The following is a 21,841-nucleotide window of genomic DNA, read 5'->3' on the forward strand; positions in this document are numbered from 1 at the left end:
TTCAAAAGCATTTTGTGGTTCTCTGACATTTTTTTAACTTTTTGAGGATCTCTTATTCGGGATATTGTCAGGTTGCCTTTTAGGTCTACATAAGTAATTATGGTTTTAAAATGTAAATTAATTCTGTGACTCTTCATACTGATACTTCCTTATGTAGCACCATATGCATAATACAATTTGTCTTTAAACTTGTATTAAGGCTGCCAAAACAAGAATTTGAATTTTGAATAGCCAGATATTAACTAATTACACTTCAATACCTCTGGTTTCCACAGTAAAATGGGCCTCATGGTGAGACTTCAGTAATTAACTGTGAGACACAGACCTGGGGTTTGTTCAGTGTTTCTACTCCGATTTCATTCCTGAAACTGCTGTGATGCTGAATGGGAAGGTTTGAACAAACTCAGCCAGAGGCACTAAACCTGCATAGAAAATTTCAGCCCTTAGATTTTTACTGGACTACAGATCTGAATTCTGCTGAACCTTAACTTGAGAATAGACAAAGACTCAAAGGTAGTACAGCTCCTATTGCCATGTAATCTGCACTGGCTCTCTAAATGCTGTGTTCACCTGCCTCTCTGGCTGTCTCTGACTTTTCTGTACAGGTGAACCATAGAGATATTTGCTCCTCTGCACATGTCCCTGCTGTCAGAAACCAAGTTGGAATATCTTGTAGTTCTTTCACAGTCAGTCTCTGTCATTGTCAAAGTCAATTCAGGCTGCCGTTGTAATTCCTAAGGGTAATCAATAAATCATGTCATCACCTTCACCCCTCACACGGTGAGGGGGAAGGGAAAGAGCGCTTCATCATCAAGGAAAAAGCATTCCTACTGCCATAAATAAAGGCACAAATGCAGCAATCAATCATCTAATCTAGAGCCTTAAATTCTAACATCTTAACAGGATGTAAAGTCATGATTCCGATGGGGATGATAATGCATACCAATATCCTCACCCCTTGGCAGATAAAAGGACTGCATAGGCCCTCAGCTTACTGTGCTGCAGAATGTGGCTTCACGGCATGACACTCGCATATGAATGCAAGTTGAAGATTAAAGCTAAGTAGTCATTGAGAGCCTGTAGCATAGAAAGTTTTTGATGATAGTAAACCAGAGAGGATTTTATTTCTAGCAGTTATATCACTGGGGAGAGGATGTCTGTCTGACTTTTGAATATTTAATAAACAGTAGGCAAGCACTTGGCATGTAGCTGCAGTGTTACCACAGTGCTGAATGTGAACATGGCAAATACTGGTTTAAAGATCAGGAAAATGAGGGTTGATAATGAAGGATAATAACTAGCTCCGTGCATAAGGGTGATCATAGGAGTCTGTGTCTCTGGGAAGGAATAATAGTACATTTTCAAGTTCATCAGTCTAGTTATATCTGTAGCCAGAATATGTGGTAGCAGCAGTACAGTCTCAGAATGTTTAATGATTTGGAACAAAACTACTCTGTGATACTCAGCTAAGGGTCACTGCTTTCAACTTGACAACTTTCTAAGCTATGCTCATCTCTCTTTCTGACTATTAATCTCTTGGACTAATTTTCATTCTTTTTCCTTTTTGTAGGTGGTGATTTACCAAGAAGAACAGCTGGTCATCTGCTTGAGGAGAAAACAGCTTGTGTATCTGCTGCTGTGTCTGATGAGTCTGTAGCTGGAGATAGTGGTGTATATGAAGCTTCTGTGAAACAGTAGGTTTGAGAAATCATGCAAGTCTTTCCACCAAAAATTTAAATATATCTATGATCAGTTACACAGTACAAGCAGAAGTCATTAATTAGCTCTGCCCTTTTTAGAAATAATTTGTACTTTCAGACGGAAAGGAAGGCATATTTACCAAACAATGGAGTTTGATTTGGGTTATTTTTTTGTGCTTGTATAACTTGGTTGAATAGCATTAATATACTTCCTTATAATCTTGGGGTTTTTTCTTGCTGGAAATGTTCTCAAGAGAAAAGTTTGATTTAAACTATGAAAGTTCTGCCATGTGACTCTATTGACAATACTCAGTTACTGTTTTTACTTCTTGTTTTGTTAAGGATTTTTACGATTGCATAGCAATTTTTGGAATGTTTTTATTTTTAAAAAGAGGTTATAGAAAAGACAAGAAAAAACTCTGTTGTAATATTGGTATTAAAATAATCTAGGTTGAGGCTTAATGTTCACTGCAGTGATCAGGATATAAGAAACATATTTGCTGTTACTTTTGACCAGACAACTTCTATGGGATTCTGCGTACTAGTTTATATAGTATTGCCTGTAATCTTCAGTAATCAGCCTCAGGCCTTTCTGAATCATTGCTGCAGTTGTTAAACTACAGTTGTTAAGTTGTTAAAGTTGTTAAACAACTGTCCCTAAAACAAGCACTGCTGTTGTATAGGCTCTGAAATTCTTATTTGAAGCGCATGCTGTAATTAAATCAGAATGTTTAGGAGAATGGATATATGTTCTGTGTATGCATATCTTAATAATTACTGAAAGCTAGCTATAATTTTCCAAAATTTGAGTATTTGCCTGGTTTTCCTAGATCAAACGAAACTGAGGACATTGTATATAGTGAAGATGATGCAACAATTCTAGAGGCTGCTCAGGTACAAATAGGACTCAGGTGAGTGACCAGCAAAGGGAATATTTCTGTTGATCCATAAATGTAAATAGTAAATTCCCTTTGTATTGTCCTTTCTTTAACAGATATGACCACAGCAATTCAAGTTTCATGATAATCATAGTACGGCTTAGAAACCTTCCAGCGTTTTCTGTCCCCCTTGGCTCTAAGGTGTAAGTCAAACAATCACTGAGAAGTAGTGTTGAAATATAAGAGAATAATAAGAAATTTTAAAAATTATCTAAAGGAATCAGTTGATTTATGGCTTAAAAGCACTGAAATGTGTATTAAACTTTTCAAACTGTTGTAGTATTTAGCTTTTGCATATTACAGCAATGCTGCAAGAATGAGATGTTATCAGGAAATTTGCACATTCCACTGAACTGGAATAAAAACTATTTTAAAATGGTGTTTTATCTACTGCTAAACATTCTATCTTTGTGAGTGCGAAACAGTTATGCTCTAGTTACTAAAAACATTCTTTTGATACTTTGGCATCCTTTCAGCTCATAATGTTGTCTTTTTACATTTATGTGCCTTTTTGATGTAAAACAGTATTTAAAGCAGTATTTGTCTTTTAAGTGAGCTTTTAAAGGAAGGGGGTAATTTAATAAATTGCAAGTGGACAAGCACAGTCACATTGAGATACACCATCCCTAACAACTAGAGCTTGGAGGTCTGCTAAGAATTAGTTCTTGAGTCAAATTGGACCAACATGCAAAGTCTAAAAGTAAATTACAGTGTAAATCATGTGTAGAAAATTAACAGAAAAGCCTGAATATGTTACCACTGAGTTTCTAATCCAAAATTCTCATCTGTATAAGTAAGTACCAATTGTCTTGGGGATACTTGTACTTGAGCAAGCTTTTTGACAGACTGTAAGACCACCTTAAACAGTTGAAAAGCTTAATAAGATTGAAGTAGTATAATCAATCCTTGAAAAGTTTGTTTTTCATGCTGGTTCTTTTCCTTTTTTATCCCATTGCATTAAATTTTATTGGCAGATAAATAGGGAGCCACTGGGTTGGAAAGGATGCATTAAGAATAGAGGCCTGAGTGCTTGCTGGATTTTTCTGTTTGTTCTTGTTAATAATGAATGGTTGTTCTACTATTATCCTTCCTTCTATGAACTAGTCTTTCCTCTGCTGACCTTCCAAGTCCACTAACATTTAGCACAAGAAAACAGAAAAACTATAGAAGAATAAATTGACACAGGTGAGAGGAAAAGTAGATAATATAGAACAGCAAAAAGATGTTCAGTAACATAAAACTAGATCAGAGTAGGCATCTACATCAGAAAAGACGTACAACTATTACTATGCTCATTTGTGTGTATGAGAAACTGTGCAATATGTAAATAGTACACACAAATTGCATTAAAAATGTCTTTTCTCTGTCAAGCTGCTGCTAAAGTGGGACATGCAAGTTAGCTAGTACAACTTTTATCCACATAATATCCATTCCTACTGGTTGTATAAAACTAATGCAGCCTTGTAAAAATTTCAAGTTGTTCTCTGTACTTTAATTTAGACTTGCAAGATGCATTCTTCCATATTTCATTTAATATGTTATGAATTGATCTTTAGCAGCCATGGCCCTAGCTATTTTCTTCATTGCTTTCCTTAGTTTTCTGCTTTCTTTGGAAATGTTGTTTGATTTGTTTCCTTAAAAGATTAAAAGACATCACTGATTTTCAGTGCTGCTTGCATTGTTCAAAGAATTTAATTTTTACATCCGCCTCAGGTTTTCTCACTTTTTTAAATTTAACATTAAGGACGTGTTTCCTCCCACCTGTGACATGATCTTCATTGTTTCCAGTACTAAACTTGGATAGAGTCAGAAACTGCTACCTCTCTAGGTACTACTACATTACTAGATATAAAAATTCCTTTTTAGGAAATGTTTCTGTAAGGGCCAAGAGGAGCTCTTTGCTCATCTTTGTCATCTCTTTTCCATTCCACTGATAAGTTACTGTTCCATTTTGTTGCTATGCAGTCCTTAAGTTGAGGAGGTGAACTTCTCTCATGCATCACCAGCAAGTGCCAGTTTAAACAGAGGTAAAGATTTTGTTTTGTTTCTGGCAGGTATATTAGAGTAGCAGTCCTTCCATCCTCCACTGATATCAGCTGTCTGTTCCGCACTAAAGTTCATCCTGCCATGGAAACCATTTTATTCAACGAGATATTCAGAGTAGCCATTTCTCAAGTAACACTGCTGCAGAAGACACTGAGAGTAGATGTTTGTGCTGTCAGTAGAAGTCGTCAGGAAGAATGCTTGGTATGAGGTTTTATTTCTGGTGCTTTTTTGGCATGTGTTTGTTTATAGTGTCCCCTCTTGATGGTCAAGGCTGCTAAAATTCCACAGCAGTTGGAGACAGTGTCTGAAGCATGACTTAGTTGTTGCTATAGTACTTAAAATACTGCCTTTCTCTGAAACCCCTAGTACAGAATCTAATCCTGGATGGAGGATGTTTTGGTAATTCTAACAGCACTTTAACCCTTTAATGAGGGACTGATATTCCATCTTTGCCATTTTATACATAAAACCCCTATAAATTTCTATGCAACATTACTTTCACACTAGGTTTTAAAGTAAAAACTGAAGAAGAGCCACAGTAAAAAAATAAGAGAGCAAACCCTCATTATCATCACTTGTCACAAAGAACAAACTAAATTACATTTTGGACGTTATTTTAGATTATATGATGGACACCTTTTTGGTCTTTATGATCTGTTGAAATAAAAAACCATGAGAGTTATAGATCAGCCCATTGGAAGCTGTCACTTTAAATTTTTTTGTTAATCATAGTCATCACCGAATCAGTGATGCTTCATTTACTTTCAAATTGCTTTTGCATGGTCTGGTACAACTCAAGTCTAGTTTTTCAACATGAGAGGGATTTTAGTAGCACAGTGAGATTTTTTTCAGTTGCAACACACTGAAGAGATGCTGGAATCTGCTGGGGTTTATCGTCTCTGACTACTGTGAAATAGCCTCACTTTCAGAATGTAGAAGTTAAATTAATTCCTGGGGAACGCGTTGGCCTTTTTCAGTACGTAAGAATTTTCCCCTGAGGGAAGGGAAGGGCAACAAAACAAAAATGCAACCTCAGGCAGGATACAAAGGTGAAGGAAGAGCTCAACAATAACAAAAAAACCCAGTGAAGACAAGGGTTATTTCCAATATCAAATGAAAGTGATGGGAGTATCATCCCCAGCAGAAAGCCCTGGACAACATGACCAGAGTCTTGGCAAGAGCTATGTGTGCAGCCCAGTAACTGTGGAGATAATATGCTTTGCCAAAGAACAGAGGATTTTAATCTCCAAGGCACAGCCCAAATATGAGTACTTCAGAAGTTTTCCCAGAGTACCAACTCAGTGGATGTCAGTGCTTGTCCAAATGAAAGGACAGTTCTTAATCTCTTTTACTGGCTTTTCATCTCCTTCCCTGGTTAGAGCAAGCAAGGTCATCCATTATTTGTCATATGCATTCTTTTTGTGGTGGGACAGCTGAAAAATCATGTGACACTGCCCCATGAGCTGGTGCTGCACAGGTTTTCCTTACTGAATGCACTAGAGCAGGTGTGTGTAATACGGTGGGGTGGGGTGTGCGTGTGGGGAGACATTTCTGCAGACTGAAATAAGAGATGGCAGAATGGACAATATGAAGGACATTTCCATGTACTTCTATTTGTCTGTTTTAACTGGAAGTGGAGGGAAATAGAAAACTAGAAAACTGTACAGTTAAAAAGGGAATTAAGGTTCACGTCAAATCTGTGCTCCCCATTTTGCATTATGAGTACAGTAGAATGTTTTGTAGGAAACAAACCAAATTTAAATAATTTCTTTTTCCCCTTTCTTATTTTGTGCAGGCTGGGATTCAGATCAGCCTGGCAGATTTATCACTTTCTGATGAGACCTGTACTCTGTGGTACAACCTGTTGTCTTGCAAGCAGACTCCTGGCAAAAAACCCAAGGAACGAAATGATGAACACATGTTTCTGTTAAGCAAGCAATCACAGTCATTGGACTCACTGGACTTGGTGAGCAATGTGTTGGCTATTACTGTGATAGCAAGAAAAAAGGCAGAGGCTCCAGTTGTGTCATTGCATTGTAGTTATTTGAATGTGTGAACTGTCCTGCCCTGAAGGTCCAAGGCCCTGTTTTGCAGGCACTTTTGTCTAGAGTGACTTTGTGTGATATGGGGCTGTAGGGGGTCTCAGAGGGGAGTGGGATATGGTAGATGGTTTTTACTGGATACAAGGTTGCACTTCCAATTTGAAACCCTTCAGCTGTGCTTCTTTTTAGAAACAATGTTATTGAAGAGCTTCCTTAAGTGTGTAATTTATTTTCATATGCACACATTAAAAATTGCTATTTATTAACTATTTGAATCTGCATACTCAAAGCCATTGCATTGAACCTGCTGTTTATGCAAAATGTACTAACTCTTCTGGTTAAATAAGCTTTTCTGCTTTAATCCCTTCTTAAGAGAACTGCATAGAAAATGTAACTTTGAAGAGCACCCTTTTTTCACCTAAGAACATTATGGGTATGAGAGAGAAGATGAGAAAATACATGAAGGATGTTAGGAGCATATTTGATTGCATTGTCATTTTAAAACCAATTATTTTCCATTGAGATTTATTCTGTGTAAAAGTAATATCCTATGTGCTATACACTGACAATTCAAACCCCGTATCCTCATGATCTGGGGGCTGTTTCTACTGACTTCTGGGAGCAGTAGGGTAATGCAGCTCTTGCAAGAGTTGTAATTTTCCTATCTGTTATGTATCCTTCAACTCTGGTTTCATCTTCTTCCTTGTGAGCAGGATGCTGTGTCAGCTCTGCTGGAGAGGACATCTGCTGAGCTGGAAGCAGTAGAACAAGAACTGGCTGAAGACGAGGAGAAGGAACAAGAGCAAAGAGCCTCTGAGGAAGACTGGTAAAGACACTTTTCCACCCTCACTGTTCATGCCTGAATGATTCAGATCATTCTTCCTTTTCTTAGACAAAAGGGCTGTGCTTTTGGAAATCATAGACTCATAGAATTGTATGGGTTTGAAGGGATCTTTAAAGATCATCCAGTCTAATGCTGCTGCCATGGGCAGGGACACCTTCCACTAGACCAGGTTGCTCAACACCCCATCCAACCTGGCTTTGAACGTTTCCAAGGAGAGGACATGACATGTATAGCTTCTCTGGACAACCTGTTCCAGTCCCTCACCACCACTGGAATTGGAGTAAAGTCTTGCCCTCTTGTGTGGCCAATTCATTCACATTCCTTTAGTTACAGTGTCTTGGCTGCTGTATGAACTCCTACTGCCAGTACTCCTCCAATCCATGTATATCTTCCTGTGAAACCACTTGGACTGTGAAGCCACTGGAAGTGTAGCAAAACATCAAATATTATAGTTACATTAACTGTAACAGGCAAGCAGTAGGATTTGAAAAGAGAGCTGCTGTCTGATGAAGTCAGTGTGGATGTACTTCCATCAATGGTCTTATTTTTGAAGAAACTGTGAGCTTTCCCAATAAACAGATTTCTTGCAAAATTGCTATTTGAGTTCTGTTACTGTGCAATTTCTTAGCTGCAGTGTAGAAGAAAATGCATGCTTTATTGGGGGAAAGAGGGGAGTGGCTTTTGTTTTATGAACTTATAATGAAAGTCCTTCAACATAATGAACATTACAGCTAATGAATGTAATGCAGTGCTGTCATAATGACCTTGAAGGTGAACTGTAGTAGTGCTTGCTGGGTTCTACTGGAGGCAGCAATGAAATGGGCCTACACATGAACTTGGTGAAAGCATTTGGATGATAGTTGTTTTCCCTGTCAGGAAAATGCATGCCTTACACATGAGTGCATGCCTTACACATAGGCTTTTTGGTAGCTTTCTCTGGTGAGCTTTTCCAGTTTCAGAATAAGCCTGGGCTACTTCTGTTCATACAGGCTAGAGATGCTTGCAGAGGCCTCTGATGAAGTTGTGGATGAAGAGGAAGATGGCATTAAGCTGGAAGCAGAAGGTGACTGTAATGATGACATGGGGTTACTCATGGACGCACCAGAAATGAATGAAGACAAGAACAGAGAGGACAGTGATGGGGCCCAGGAAAGCCAGCAAGCTGCTGTAATTCTAACCCTGGTGAATATCTTACAGTTCAAATTCCTGCAGTATCTCACTGTGTCTAAAAATCTATTTCTGAGCAATTAATAGAGAAGTCTGCTGCATCTATGCATTTACGATTTGATGTGGCCTTCACTGTAGCACTTATCAGTATGTACCTGTAACAAAACTGGTGTGGTCGCTTCTGAACTATGAAAGGGACATTGGACAGACGTGCTAGGCAGAATTTTTAAGTCCAGGACGATTAACCAAGACTCTTCATCTTCACTTTTTTTGTTGCTTATGGAGAACATTCAAAATACAAGAGTAGTTCAGTACCTTCAGCTTGTACATATTTAAAATATTTCTGCACGTCTGTTTCATTGTTTCCTTTTCTTTTTTTCTGATTCGCCTGCTAAACAGGGAAAAGCACATGACAAGGGTCAAGATCTTTAAACCAATGCAGGGATTTCCTTATTTTTCCCCCTTGTTTTTGGGCGTGAAATACAAGAACTGTCTTAGCAGAAAAAAGGACAAAATATTCATGAACAGAAAATTCCAAAATGTGCATTAAAACTGCATGTACTTTTGAACTATCATACTCACACACTGCATAAAACAAATTCTAATTCCATGTTCTTGATAACTGTTGTTTTTTAAATTATATTCCACTTTCTTGGAAGCACTTTTAGTAAATGTTTAGTGAACGTATCCCAGATGTGGTAGCACAATCTCAGAAATAAAATCTTTAGAATCTCTGCATCTCAATAAAAACACTGTTGCATGTTTTAAACTCACAAGTTCTATAAAATAGCAGAGGTAAAAAGACAAAGAGTGACATCTCATTCCTTCAACTTTGTGACAATACAAAAGTTTAACATCTCAGTGGACTTGCTGGAAACTGTAATTAACATCCAATTAATGTGGCAAGATGCCAAATGAGCTAAAGCTGTGGTATTAAAAGGACTGACAGTCTTCTGGGTAGCAAGTGAATATAGATCAAAGCCCTAACTCGGCAAGGGGAGACAGCGAGGACAACATGTGAAGGTTAGACACGCACCCAAGTGCTTTGCTAAGCCTGGGCTGGGTGGACCCAGACAATGAGTGAAAGACAGCAGACTCCACTGCAGAACCAGTCACACCATAGATGTCTGTGAGAACATCCTCTCGGGGTTGCTGTTGTGCTATTTAGGTCACTGTATTTATCACCTGCACTGTGAAAATCATGAACCTCATTCAATTACCCAAGCTGAAGAAAAAGCCCCAGTGCACATCAGTAACACTGGATGTTCCAGCTGCTGCAGAGCTTGGCCTAGCCTAGCAGCCAGGATGATTGCAGCATGGAAGTAAGCACAGGCTGTGCCACCCATGGGGATGGGGGCACTTGAGGCTCCCTCTGGCACACATGGGACAACTCTAGTAGGCAGCAGCCAGCAGTGTCTTTTCCCTGCGTTCACAAGGCTGGTGAAGCTCTGGAGATTGCCATAAAGCAGCCCTACTGCTGAGGCTTGGAGATGTGTGGCAGTATGTCTGGAAGGACCTGGGCAGTGTAGCTTTCCCAGCTGCCTCCTTTCAGTGTGCACAGGCACCATCTCTGGCACAGCAGAACCTTGGTCTTCTGCAAATACCAAAAGAGTAAATATAAATGTGCAATAATCATAATGTCTGCAAATGGCAAAGCAAAACATTTCTTGGACTGTGTTTGCATCAAACCGTCTGCCAAGCAGCAAAGGCCTTTCTGCAAAAGCTTCGGCTTTACTGGCTACAAAGAGTACCTTCAAAGCCTCTCTACACACTCTTAAACCTCTTGGGAATTTTGTATTTCTTTACTTAGAATAGCTTCTCTGTAAATGCACGGTGCTTTTTGCCGCTGGTCTTTTTCCATCCACTGCAAGGTAATGAGAATGCTTGTAAAATCTGAAGGCACAAAAACTATGTGGGGGCGTGTATCTGGTTATAGTAAGTCTTACACATTAAATTCCTTTTCATAGGTCGATAAAGAGACTAACACTGAGGAACTGGTTAACGAGAACACAGCAGTCCGACCCAAGGACAGAGGCAGCTGGAGCTCCAGACAGCGTCCCTTTGTCAGGAACAGCATGATAGTGCGCTCCCAAACCTTCTCTCCAGGCGAGCGGAACCAATACATCTGCAGGGTAAGAGGAAAAACACTTGGAATGAAGAGCTATTAACCAAACAGTCATTTAACTTCTTGGGAATGAAGCATTAATGACACTGAGTCATGTACCAATTTTCCCTGCGAGAGGCAGAGCCTGTGCTTTCTCTAGAGTCTTTCCCTATCTGAGCTGATGCATAGTAGAATTGACTTTCAGCAGAGTTGCATACTCTTGCAAAACACCTCTACTAGGGCAAAAATACATCCTATTGGAGAGAAATAACACAGATGGCTGTGCTGGCTGTCTGCAAAAAGTGTTTCCCTGCACGTCAGCAACTCCAGCACTCTCACAGCAAAACAATTTGTTACAACATGAAATAGAATTCACTGTAAAATGCCATTGCATTACCATATTTTAATAATGCAACCATTTAAGGGTAACAGTGTGGAAAGAGCTCAGTCATCAATTTTAAATCTCGCTTTGTATCTCAACTGGTTTTAAACCTAGGCAGCCCAAATCCTGCTGTAATTGCATCTTTGAAAGATGTGCAAGCGCTGCCTCAGGGCTGGGTTTTAAACATGGCTTTGGCAGCTAAGTTCTCCAGTCTCTCTAGATCTGTGGTAGCATGGAAAAAGGAAAAAAAAATTTAAATTGTGAGTCCTGCTGCTGCTAAACTAACTATGAAAATCACGTGTTTAAAGATTTAAGCATGGACTACCAGCTCTATAAATTTTAATCACAGATACCCTAGAAAAGTCAGTTTATTTTGATCTTTAGTTTCTACAGTTTACTCATACAAGTACGCCCTTTTTTAAAAAAAGTAATACTTATGCTTTAATTCCCCAGATCAGTTAGAGGCATTTGCCTTAATCATTTGGGAACATTAAAGTTCATCACTTCTCTGTGATTCTCATTGGCTTAAAAAAACTAAATCTTTAGTCAATACCTACATACTTAAATAACTATTCCATATACCCTCCAGAATTAAATATAGCAGATTGTTTTCTAACAATCTTTATATAATTTGGATAGATTATTGGCTGAATTCAGAAGCTACCCTTCATCTTAATTCCTATGATGGAACTTAATTCCTAAACTGAAATTAATAGTATTGGGGAAAAAAAGATCATCTTAGCCTGCTGCCTACGTAGGTCTTCAACAGGAAGTAAAACTACTTGCTTTAGTAGTTTAGTCAGTGTAAACTTTTGAGGTTTTTGCATCTGGAAATGTATTGGGCTTTTGTAGCTTTGAACATTGCTACATACCTGCTGCCAAGAGCCAGAATTAAAAATAAACAAACTTACTTTGAATAAACCATTCTGTTTCTCATTGTGTATGGTATTGCCTGGAAGCACAGTACCCTGTGAAAAGAGCATGTCTGTAGATACATCTTTTGCCATGTCAGGAACACTTGTTGCCCACTGCTGGTGACTCCAGAGTTCACAAAGAGGGCTGAAGAGCTGGGGGTCTTCCCAGTCCCCAGCTTGCACCACAGGCACATCCAGCCTTCCTTGCATTATGGTGCTGTACGAGAGCAAAATGCCTGTTGGGTACACTTTGGTGAAGTGCCAGGTGCTCTCTATCAAGAGATAGATCTCTGTCTCCATCAAGAGATGGCTTGGCTTTAAGAGAGCACCTCTGATGTTACAGAAAACATAGATCTTTGAGGCCTAACAGAACCAAAGTCTGTTGGTGCTTTGGAAAATGTCCCTTGAAAAGTGCCTGAAGAACACTAGTGATGATGGCTGCCTCTCTGTATCAAGGAGTGAGCTTCCAGTAGTTGCTCATGGTGAAAAGACAGATTTGTTTCTCAAGAGGTCTACTTTGCAAGTGCTTGTATTTCTTACTCCCCAGCTCCCAGTCAGCCCTGTATAAACACACTTTAGGGCCTTGGCTTTGCTTACTGAAATGTTAGCAGAGTAATTACTTTTTTGTCCTTTCCTGAAGAGGTGAAATACATATTCCGCAGAGAGATGATTCTGACTATCTGTTGATGCTGATGCACCTAACAATCATTCTGCACTGATGTATAAGAAATAATGCTAAAGTTATGAAGAAACTACTGCCAAGCTGTGGCACATAATTTTAAGAAGTAGGAAGTGCTTCTGAAGGAAGCTGTAGGCATGCCTTTGCTCGTTACAGTTAATAACAATACAAAAATACTGCTTGTTGGACAGGTGCATGTCTACAGTAATTTACCTTCCCTGTAGTAAATTTGTTAAAAGCCTGCCCCAGGTAAGTGAAATCCATAGTTTGTATCTGCAGCCAGACAATGATACTTATTAACCATTGTTACCTTCCTTGCCTTCCTAAAGAGTCTTGTTATTCACTCACTAAGATCAATGGTTGTCTTGGTGTAGGGTTATAATTTTAGAGTAGATGCTTATTCCAGCTGCAAACTTGTTAATTTTATACTAAAATTATGACCTATATGTATATAAACACTGAGGTTCCCTAACTGGTTCTACCAGTGCAGGTGTATTTGCATACGAAGGTGCTTTATATCTGTTTGTTATGTACATTTTGGCAGTTGAATCGCAGCGACAGTGACAGCTCCACACTAGCCAAGAAGTCTCTCTTTGTGAGAAACGCCACAGAACGACGGAGCCTGAGAGTTAAACGGGTAAGTGCTGTGTTACCTGGACATGGTTTAAAATGAAATATGGGGACACTGGGAGTACCAAATGACATAAAGGACACCCTTTATTTCAAGTATTTCAGCAAAAGCAACATAAGTACCACAATTCTGTGCTGTAGTTTCATGTTGAAATATCAACATAGTGGTCTCAGTACAATGTCATCTCCCCTCCAACAAAGCCTGTGTTGTTTCAGTCGTGGCTGAAGCCAGCAGCAAAACACAGATGCTCAGCATCATGGCATTTCTTGTTAAATTTGAGTTTATTGTCGAACTTGAGTTACTGTCAAAGGGATCTGGGTTAAAGAACACGAGTATTATAAAGTGACACAAAGTGGCCTATGCTGCACAGAAGTTAACATCAGCAATATATATCTTTAGCAAATTTTGGTGAAGATTTCAAGGATTTAAATGTCCTTTTAAAGGGAATTTACTCTCCACCAAAAGTATTCAAGTAGCAAAAGGATTGAAGGACAACAGAGAGTAAGATTCTCTTGCATGAAATTAATTCTTACATGAATTTAGAGAATTATATTCCAGGTAGTAGGATGCATTTTACATAAGAAAGAAAAGTCTGGGGAAACTGAATAGTCTGAGATAGCTTCTCCTCCTGACTTAAGCAAAAAGTCACTGTGAATGGAGAGTAAATCATGTGAAACATGCTGAAGAAGTGCATGTTTACAGAGTTTGTAACATTATGTGTTTGGTTAGGCCTTGAAAAAGCAAATATTTACAAAAATAAATAACCTAGTTGAAATCTGTGGGGAATTCTGTGTAGTGTTGTGTCTCCCAGCAGTGTCATCCCAGGGATCAGAATGGGTTTTTTGTTTTTAACCTGTAAATACATCATGCACTTGGTTGGAGCATTTATTTTTAGCTATTGACTAAAGAAAATTTCCAGGATAGGTGAATTTTTTGACTTCAGAAAAAATGACTGCTAAAAAACCCGCACCAAAATAGCTGAGCTTTTCAAACTGCAGTATGTCAAACTCTCCATCAGCCTCTCCAGCTGTTAATTTTTACTGTTCTCTCCCAAACGACTCAGCCTGTTTGCCAGCCGATCATGCGAAGAGCTGCGCAAGAGTGCCCCGTGCGCACTTCCCTGGACTTGGAGCTGGATCTCCAGGCATCACGCACAAGACAGAATCGTCTGAACGATGAGCTCCAGGCCTTGCGGGACCTCAAACAAAAGCTTGAGGAGATAAAAGGCAGAGGAGAGGCAGACCTTCCTCTGTGTGTGCTAGAGGATGAACGTTTCCAGAAACTCTTGAAACAAGCTGAAAAACAGGTATGAGCAGCGTTCACATATGTGTGAGTAAATATGCCCCTACCTTTGCTACAGATTTGTTAAAGAAATTGGTCAATGATGTTACAAGATTTTTACATAAGCTCACATTTGACTAGTTACATCTCTGTTACATTATTAATCACAAAGTGTAAACTATTCCTTTACTGATCAATACTACAACATTAAACACAGAATCTGAGGTAACATTTTCCTAGTGCCCTCTAAATACTTTGATAAGTCACATTAGAAACTCTATTATTTGGAGTAATAGTTATGGTTGGTGTAGTAAAATAGCATTTACTTCAGAGTTAATTTTGAATTCTCACATCCCAGCCCTGCTTTTACAGGCTTGCATTGTGCTTTCTGTCCCTCAGCATTGGTTGCTTTGCAGTCTGCACAGAACTTGTAGCCAAAAGATGCTTGTAACAGGTAGAAGGAGCAATTACCACTACTTAGAGTGGTAGAGCCATGGGGAAAAGGCAATGGCTTATTTCTTCATGCAGGACATACTTGCTCTAGTTTTGGCAAAGGAAAGCCAAATTCTGTTCTCTACATGATGGTCTCTTGAACAGTACAAGTGTACATGCACTGCCATAAGGTAGTAGGATGCCTCCACGTGATTAAAGGACAAGAAATGGGGTAGAAGACTGAGATGCAACAGCGAGAGGTTGGAATATGGAAAATTCCAACAAGATACATTAATAAGTTAGATGTTGTACGGTTTCTATTATATTTTTGGGGAGGTTGTTTGTTTTTTTCAAACCATTAAGGCAGATCATTGACTGGAATAGGGCCCTGGAGGGCTTGCTGGAGGAGCTAAAGACTCAACCAAGTAAAAAAAGCAAAACAAACCCACCCAACCTGCACATATGGAGGTATTCTAGACCTAACTGGTCAAGACTGATTACTCAGCTCTGACATCACCTACTGTGAACAGGAGGTTGGAGTAAACACCTTCTGGAGCCTGCTCCCCATCCAAGTCAGTCAATGTACATCGGTTTTAAATGAGGGGACGTTGTGAGTGACAGCCAGGAGGGATCTGTGCTCCTTAGCTCTTCGTGGTTAATAGAGTTTGGTGTATTGATACACCAGGTTATTCAGAGTAGTAAAAATGGGAAGTTCTAGAAAGGTGCAGAGGCCCTCCTCATATGTAAGCAATAGTTGTTGGTTTTATTGTTTTGGTTTTTTTAAAACTAAATGTCAGTAAATAGCCTTGTGTGGAAGAGGAAAGGATGATCCTAATATTTACATTTACAAAGATGTGCTCTAAATTAAATTTTTTTAATCAGATACTCCACATATAAGAGACAAAAACATAAACAAAAACATTGCAGGATCAGCAGATGTCAAAAAGCAAGTAAGACAGGAATTGCTAAGAAAAATACTTGGAACAAAACATATAATTGCTTTAAGATCTAAATATTATTATGCTTGTACCATAAACATAGTTGATTTTTGGTTTCCCTTTTCAAAGGGGATGATCAAAGTGGATAATGATCCTATGGAGGATCAACAAGGATGGTCAAGGGAGGAAGCAACTTCTGTGTTAGGAACAGCTAAGCATCTGCAACTGAAGTCCATACAACCATAAGTGAGGTGGAAGAGAGCAATTAATCATGGGGTCTTGTATCTCCAAAAAGTAGAAAATCAAACAGATGGAAGGTTAAATGCAGGCAAACAACATGACATTCAGAAACTGTAAAAAGTTTTCAATAAAACATTGAGTGCTGCAAGTTTCCATAGGTTAAAAAAATTATGAATTTATTGATTTGCTAAATTCATGGTAGAAAAATACATGTAATGACACCACATATTTCAAGAAATCCTTAACTGATATCGTAGGAAATAAAACTTTCCCCCAGCATGTTCTCCCAATTCTACATTTATGTCCTTTTGTGTCTTCTGGTCTCACTTTTGGCATCTGCTGTTGGCTATAGTTAGTGGAGTACTAAAATGACTATAGAACACTAGCAGAGTTTAGGGTGAACATGGATGAGTGTTCTGAAAAATGCTGGGCAAAATGGGGGAAGATAGTGCACTGTTTAGTGTAACTGTATTGGTTTTTACCATGTGAATTCATTATATGAATTTGATCTAAGTTTTAACCCATAAAAATGTAACTTATAGGAAAGAAGCATAGCAAAATTTATGTAGAATTACATAGAATTACCGTGCTGGATGCAGGGTAGAATTTATAATTTGACTGTTTAATTTAATAAAACTACTCCCATTCTAAAGCTATTCCCTGTAGAACAGACTATGCCTCTATTATGAATACTTTGGATTTGTGCTTTATTTCAGCTGACTTTTCCAAGGCAGGAGGTAGGTTTGTCACATTTTGTATGGCTGGTGATCAGTGATCAACACCATTACACACACTCTGGTGATGAATAATACACATTCCTAAAATAAATGCAGGCAGTAGCACAGCATTTAAGTCCTCCTTTCCAAGGTAAAAGTCAGAACAATGATCACAATAACTCCACCACTTTGAAGAGTGCTTACAAAGTTTCTAGAAATATTTCTACCCTTAAAATCATTGCAGCCTTCCCCTGTGGAGCAAAACAACCCTGAGAGCGCTGTACTGTGTTGTCAGTGTTTCCCCTTGGGTTAGCAAAACACAGCAGCCTAGAGAACATTGTCATAGATTATTTCTTAGATCCTGCAGGCATTATAATGGCACAGACTAATGTAGCAGCTGGAAACACCAGAGAAACTGAGAGAGTCTCAAGTGAAAAATGAAACCGCAGATGTGGGGGATGTTGAAAATCAGTGACTGCTTGCTAGCATGCAGTTACTCTGCTTGAAGCCAAATCCACAGACTCTATACCTTTCTTCCCATTCCTTCCACACCTTCCTAACTGCAGCAAGTATGTAATGCCCACTAATACCTGCAGATCAGAAAACAGAGATAATTCTGTGCAGTAGAAGCATTTTCTCTTGTTTAGATTGGATGTTTGTGAGAAATCACGCAGTATTTCAAAGTTTGAGTCTTAAATCCTCATACAAGTAAGTTTTCAGGCAACTAATGTCCTCTGAAGTATTACTGCTTTTCTATCCAAAAAAGATTCCTGTAAGTATCTTCTTTGTTTCTTTTTAGTACATCATTTACGTTGAGATAATGTGTAATTATGTCATTAACACCAATAAGTATGTTCTTGTCCCAATGATTTGGTGTTTAGCACAGTTAGTTTTTCTTTGGATTCAGTTTCTCCTATACAAAGCCCATGGAAAAACAATGCAGGAAATAGCATTTCAGCTTACTAACTTTGTCATCAAACTAACTTAAGCTAAGCCCAGATAGAGAGATTCCTGTCTGACACTTATATTTGGTTGATAAGTGTCATGAATGAGTGTTTTAAGATTGCTTAAAGAATCTGAGATTATAGTGTTGCCAGGGTTGGGGGGGGTACATCACCAGAAAATGTGCCAGATTTTGGGACTTATTGAATGTCTGGCCATTGTGTTAGTGTTATTTTCTGTATTTTATATAAAACACTCAAGAAACATGATGTAAATGTAAACCTGGTTATGTACATACCTTCTCATATGCATATTCCTAGAGACATTGGGCTGAAATCGAGGTTTCTCTTAGAGAGTCCTGAAAAAATAAATGGATTCAAAAAGGAAAAAAGGGTACACAATAATAGAAAGTATCTATGCCCTTAAACCTGAAATGCAGTAATCACAAGACTCTCATGTATAGTTAGGGAAAGGACAAAATTAGAAAATTTTGAAATATTGTATGTGTAGTGTTTTGATGATAAATTAATTAGGAGAGCTGGTAAATGGCATGGCCAGTGACGTACATAAAGTTAATTAAGACATTACCAGTTGTAGATTGCAAATTTATGTTCACTTACTAATAAAGAAAACAATATTTATAGATTAATTTCATTTAAAAATCATAGCTATTTGAGTTGGGGACTGAAGAAGTTAACAGCAGTATAAGCTGACTGGATTTTGAGTGAGTTTTTGAAAGGGTGTTACTCTTTCATGTAAAACACTTTCATATAGAAACCAGAGTGCGTTTCAACAGACAGAGGGTACCACTATCCTGCTGTGAGCAGCTTTCTTACAACTACCCAGTATGAAACTGATAGTATGGACTAGCTCTTTTGAATTAGTTGGTTTTGTTGTTTAGGACTCTACTGGGTTGAATTCAGAACTGAGATGTGAACTTCTAAGTCACAAACTAGCTTTGAAGATTGCTGTTTCAGGCTTGCAAATGTATTTTTATTTGAAGTAATGAACAGCATTTGCAAGTCTGAAGAATCAAAAATTAAACTCTCTACAACTTTATAGCTGTTTAAGAATATGAACTGCTTCTATTGAATTTTGATGGCTGACAAAATTGAAAATACAATAAATAACATTTGTCTGACAGCCTCTGTAGTCTAGAAATAAAAGCACTGCCCACACCATACACCCCACATGTGATGTGGGTGACTGTTACAGAACTCACCTGTGTACAAACAGGGGTCATTTATCTAAGAATTTCAGGAGACTGCCCACCTAAAAAGAGTTACTATTCAAATTATTGGATATTGGATATTCAGAAACCCTTCATAAAGTTTTTAAAGCCAAAGCACAGCTATTAGTAGCAGTCTTGTTGCTGAAATAGTGGATGGTATAGCTGCAGCTGTCCTGTTGAAGCTTAGTAAAGATGTAATAGAGCCAGCAATACTGAGGTACAGAAATTCGGTAACTTACAGTGGGGTATGTAGCTGCTCAGCACTGTTCATGAAAGACCTTTGATCTCTTGTTACCATCGGTGTTCTGTTCCCTTGCCTTGACTTTTATGCTTCTACAATGCAAATGAAAGAGTGTCATGTGCAAAATATGTCATGAATATGCTATGTCATGAATAAAGGCACAGAATTAATGTTCAATGCTAACATTACCAGCAAAACCTGAAAGTGTATTTTGAGAGCACACCTTCCCTATTTTTTTTCTGTCAGTCACTCTAGAGTGGGTATAGTCAACTTTCCTGAGAGCTTTTGTCAGGAAATAAAAGTATTTTATATGGGAAGAAAATCAGTGGCTCACAGTTCTAGAAAGATACTTGGATAGACAACGTGTTTATACAAATTTAGGTATTGTCTAACTACATCCCTAAGAAATATCAGAATTTACAAAGTGCAGTAGCCACCTGTGATGATATGGAATTTGCTCTATTTATTTTTTTAGGAAAAGCCCCGTTAGCTTATTTTGTGGCCATGGCTTAGACTTGTGATGTCAGCCTTTTATCTTGCTTATCTTTTATATATAAGAGATTATCATAGATTCATTTAGTCTGGAAAATACCTTTAATATCATTGAGCAACAGCAAACCTGACACTGCCAGGTATTTTGCTTGACACAGAAGCATCTCTCACTTCTTTGAAATGAGTAGTTGGTCATTATCAGCAAAATACAGTTGTTTTTCCTGATACAGGCTGAACAGTCAAAAGAAGAGGAGAAACAAGGTTTAAGTGCTGAGAAATTGATGAGGAAAGCTTCTAAGGATGTGTGCCGGCTACGGGAGCAGAGCCAGAAAGTGCCACTGCAGGTGCAGTCATTCAGGTATGGCCTGTTCTGCTTTTCATGCTCTTTTTAATGTAGTGAAGTAATGTGAACTGTTTCTAGGTATAATCAGACATGCTCTGTAGTATTAGTAAAAAGTCCACATGGCTTTGATTTGCCAGAAACATCACAGATTTTTAACATGGCTCTAAGTCAGAGTTTCAGAGGGCCAGGCCCCAGTGACCTGCTGCTGTGGCAGTTCAGAGGGTAGAGAGGAAGCTGAGTGGAGTGTCAGACCCCTGTGTGACATCTGCTGCAGGCAGGCATGTGTGTGACTTGCTGTAGCTCGCTTCACCCACAGCAGGTTGACAGTAGGCTTTAATTCATGGGAGCTCTTCCAGTGATGGCAAGGGCCTGAAAAAAATTGCCACTCAAGGAGAAGACAGGATACAGCTCATCAGGAAACTCCTTACTTGTGCCTTGCTCAAGACTTAGTATTAAAGAAAGATCTTGAATCCCTCCTCTGCTTTGTTTCCCTTCTTTCGGTTGTGAAGCAACTGATTACTTGAAGCAATTAATGAAGTGTTCTAGTTTAACATAAGCTAGAATGAACACTATTTATCTTAAACCTTAATTCTCAGTGATCTAAATTCCTAAAAGACTGGACAATAAGTGCCAGGGTTTGCAGCCTGGAGGCCACACTTCTATATAAGAATATACATCTGTTGATTGAAAAATACAATGCTTGTTCTTGCATGTAGAAACAGCACTGCAAGTTAATTTGGTTTGTTTTGTCAGTTAATACACATTTTTAAAGTTTGAATTTTGGATTCCTTTATAGGAAATTTAAGTCAGTTGCTAATAAATGTGAGACCTTTTTTTTAAACCATCTTATGGAGCAATCTATAAGCAAGTAGGGGCCTGTGAGGCAGCATATATTGCAAATCATAGCTGTAATTGATGCAGAATCAAAGCAAGAGAGAAAGGAAAGGGGTTCCTAAGCTAAGCTGTGTTACAGCTGAGTTATCTTTCTTCAGTTTGAAATTCAGAGCATCCTGAAGATTTCACTTTTTGAGCATGTCTTGAGAAAGAGTTTTGGTTGGTGCTGGTCTTTAACAGTGACATTTAATCAGTGTCATTTAGCAGACAGACTACTGCCTAAATCTACAGGAACGTGTAATAGTGTCTAAAACTCCATTCCCCTGCAAGAAGGGTATCAAATTCTCCATTTTCCTTTCTTTTCTAGTCATCACACAACTAGAAAGTCAGTTTAGGTTGATTTTGCTCTGAGCTACTGTTTTTCATGGCAACTCAGTCTTCACCAGTGGAAAACATAGTTTTGTCTTCTGGATAAATACTTACCTTTGGAGGCTGAATTGTATGTGTGCTGCTAGTTGGAATTATTACAGTGCTGTGGCCTCAGACTAATCACTGAGAGATTTTTAAAGCTCTCAAGAAGAATGACTCTTCTGAGCTTTAATTTTTAAGCTCCCAGTACTTCTCTTCTGCTTTCTAGCCTGCTGCTAGGCAAGCCTGTGTAAACTTGTTATGCTTCAGTAATGTTTTGGTTCATAGGTGACAGA

The 21,841-nt window shown here is 38.6% G+C and overlaps 1 protein-coding gene across 3 annotated transcripts in view; it reads left to right on the forward strand.

The window, feature by feature from the left end:
• WWC2 (WW and C2 domain containing 2) overlaps positions 1-21,841 on the forward strand; it is a 94,005-nt gene that overhangs the window by 70,132 nt on the left and 2,032 nt on the right. For all 3 annotated transcript variants that reach the window (XM_058837639.1, XM_058837640.1, XM_058837642.1), the window contains 11 exons: positions 1,571-1,694; positions 2,531-2,611; positions 2,695-2,781; positions 4,693-4,885; positions 6,480-6,650; positions 7,440-7,552; positions 8,560-8,752; positions 10,705-10,869; positions 13,361-13,453; positions 14,511-14,753; positions 20,191-20,318. In XM_058837639.1, the coding sequence (XP_058693622.1) occupies positions 1,571-1,694; positions 2,531-2,611; positions 2,695-2,781; positions 4,693-4,885; positions 6,480-6,650; positions 7,440-7,552; positions 8,560-8,752; positions 10,705-10,869; positions 13,361-13,453; positions 14,511-14,753; positions 20,191-20,318 (1,591 nt within the window). The remainder of the gene's footprint in view (positions 1-1,570; positions 1,695-2,530; positions 2,612-2,694; positions 2,782-4,692; positions 4,886-6,479; positions 6,651-7,439; positions 7,553-8,559; positions 8,753-10,704; positions 10,870-13,360; positions 13,454-14,510; positions 14,754-20,190; positions 20,319-21,841) is intronic.

Source organism: Poecile atricapillus, chromosome 4 (assembly GCF_030490865.1).
Source record: "Poecile atricapillus isolate bPoeAtr1 chromosome 4, bPoeAtr1.hap1, whole genome shotgun sequence".
NCBI lineage: Eukaryota > Metazoa > Chordata > Aves > Passeriformes > Paridae > Poecile > Poecile atricapillus.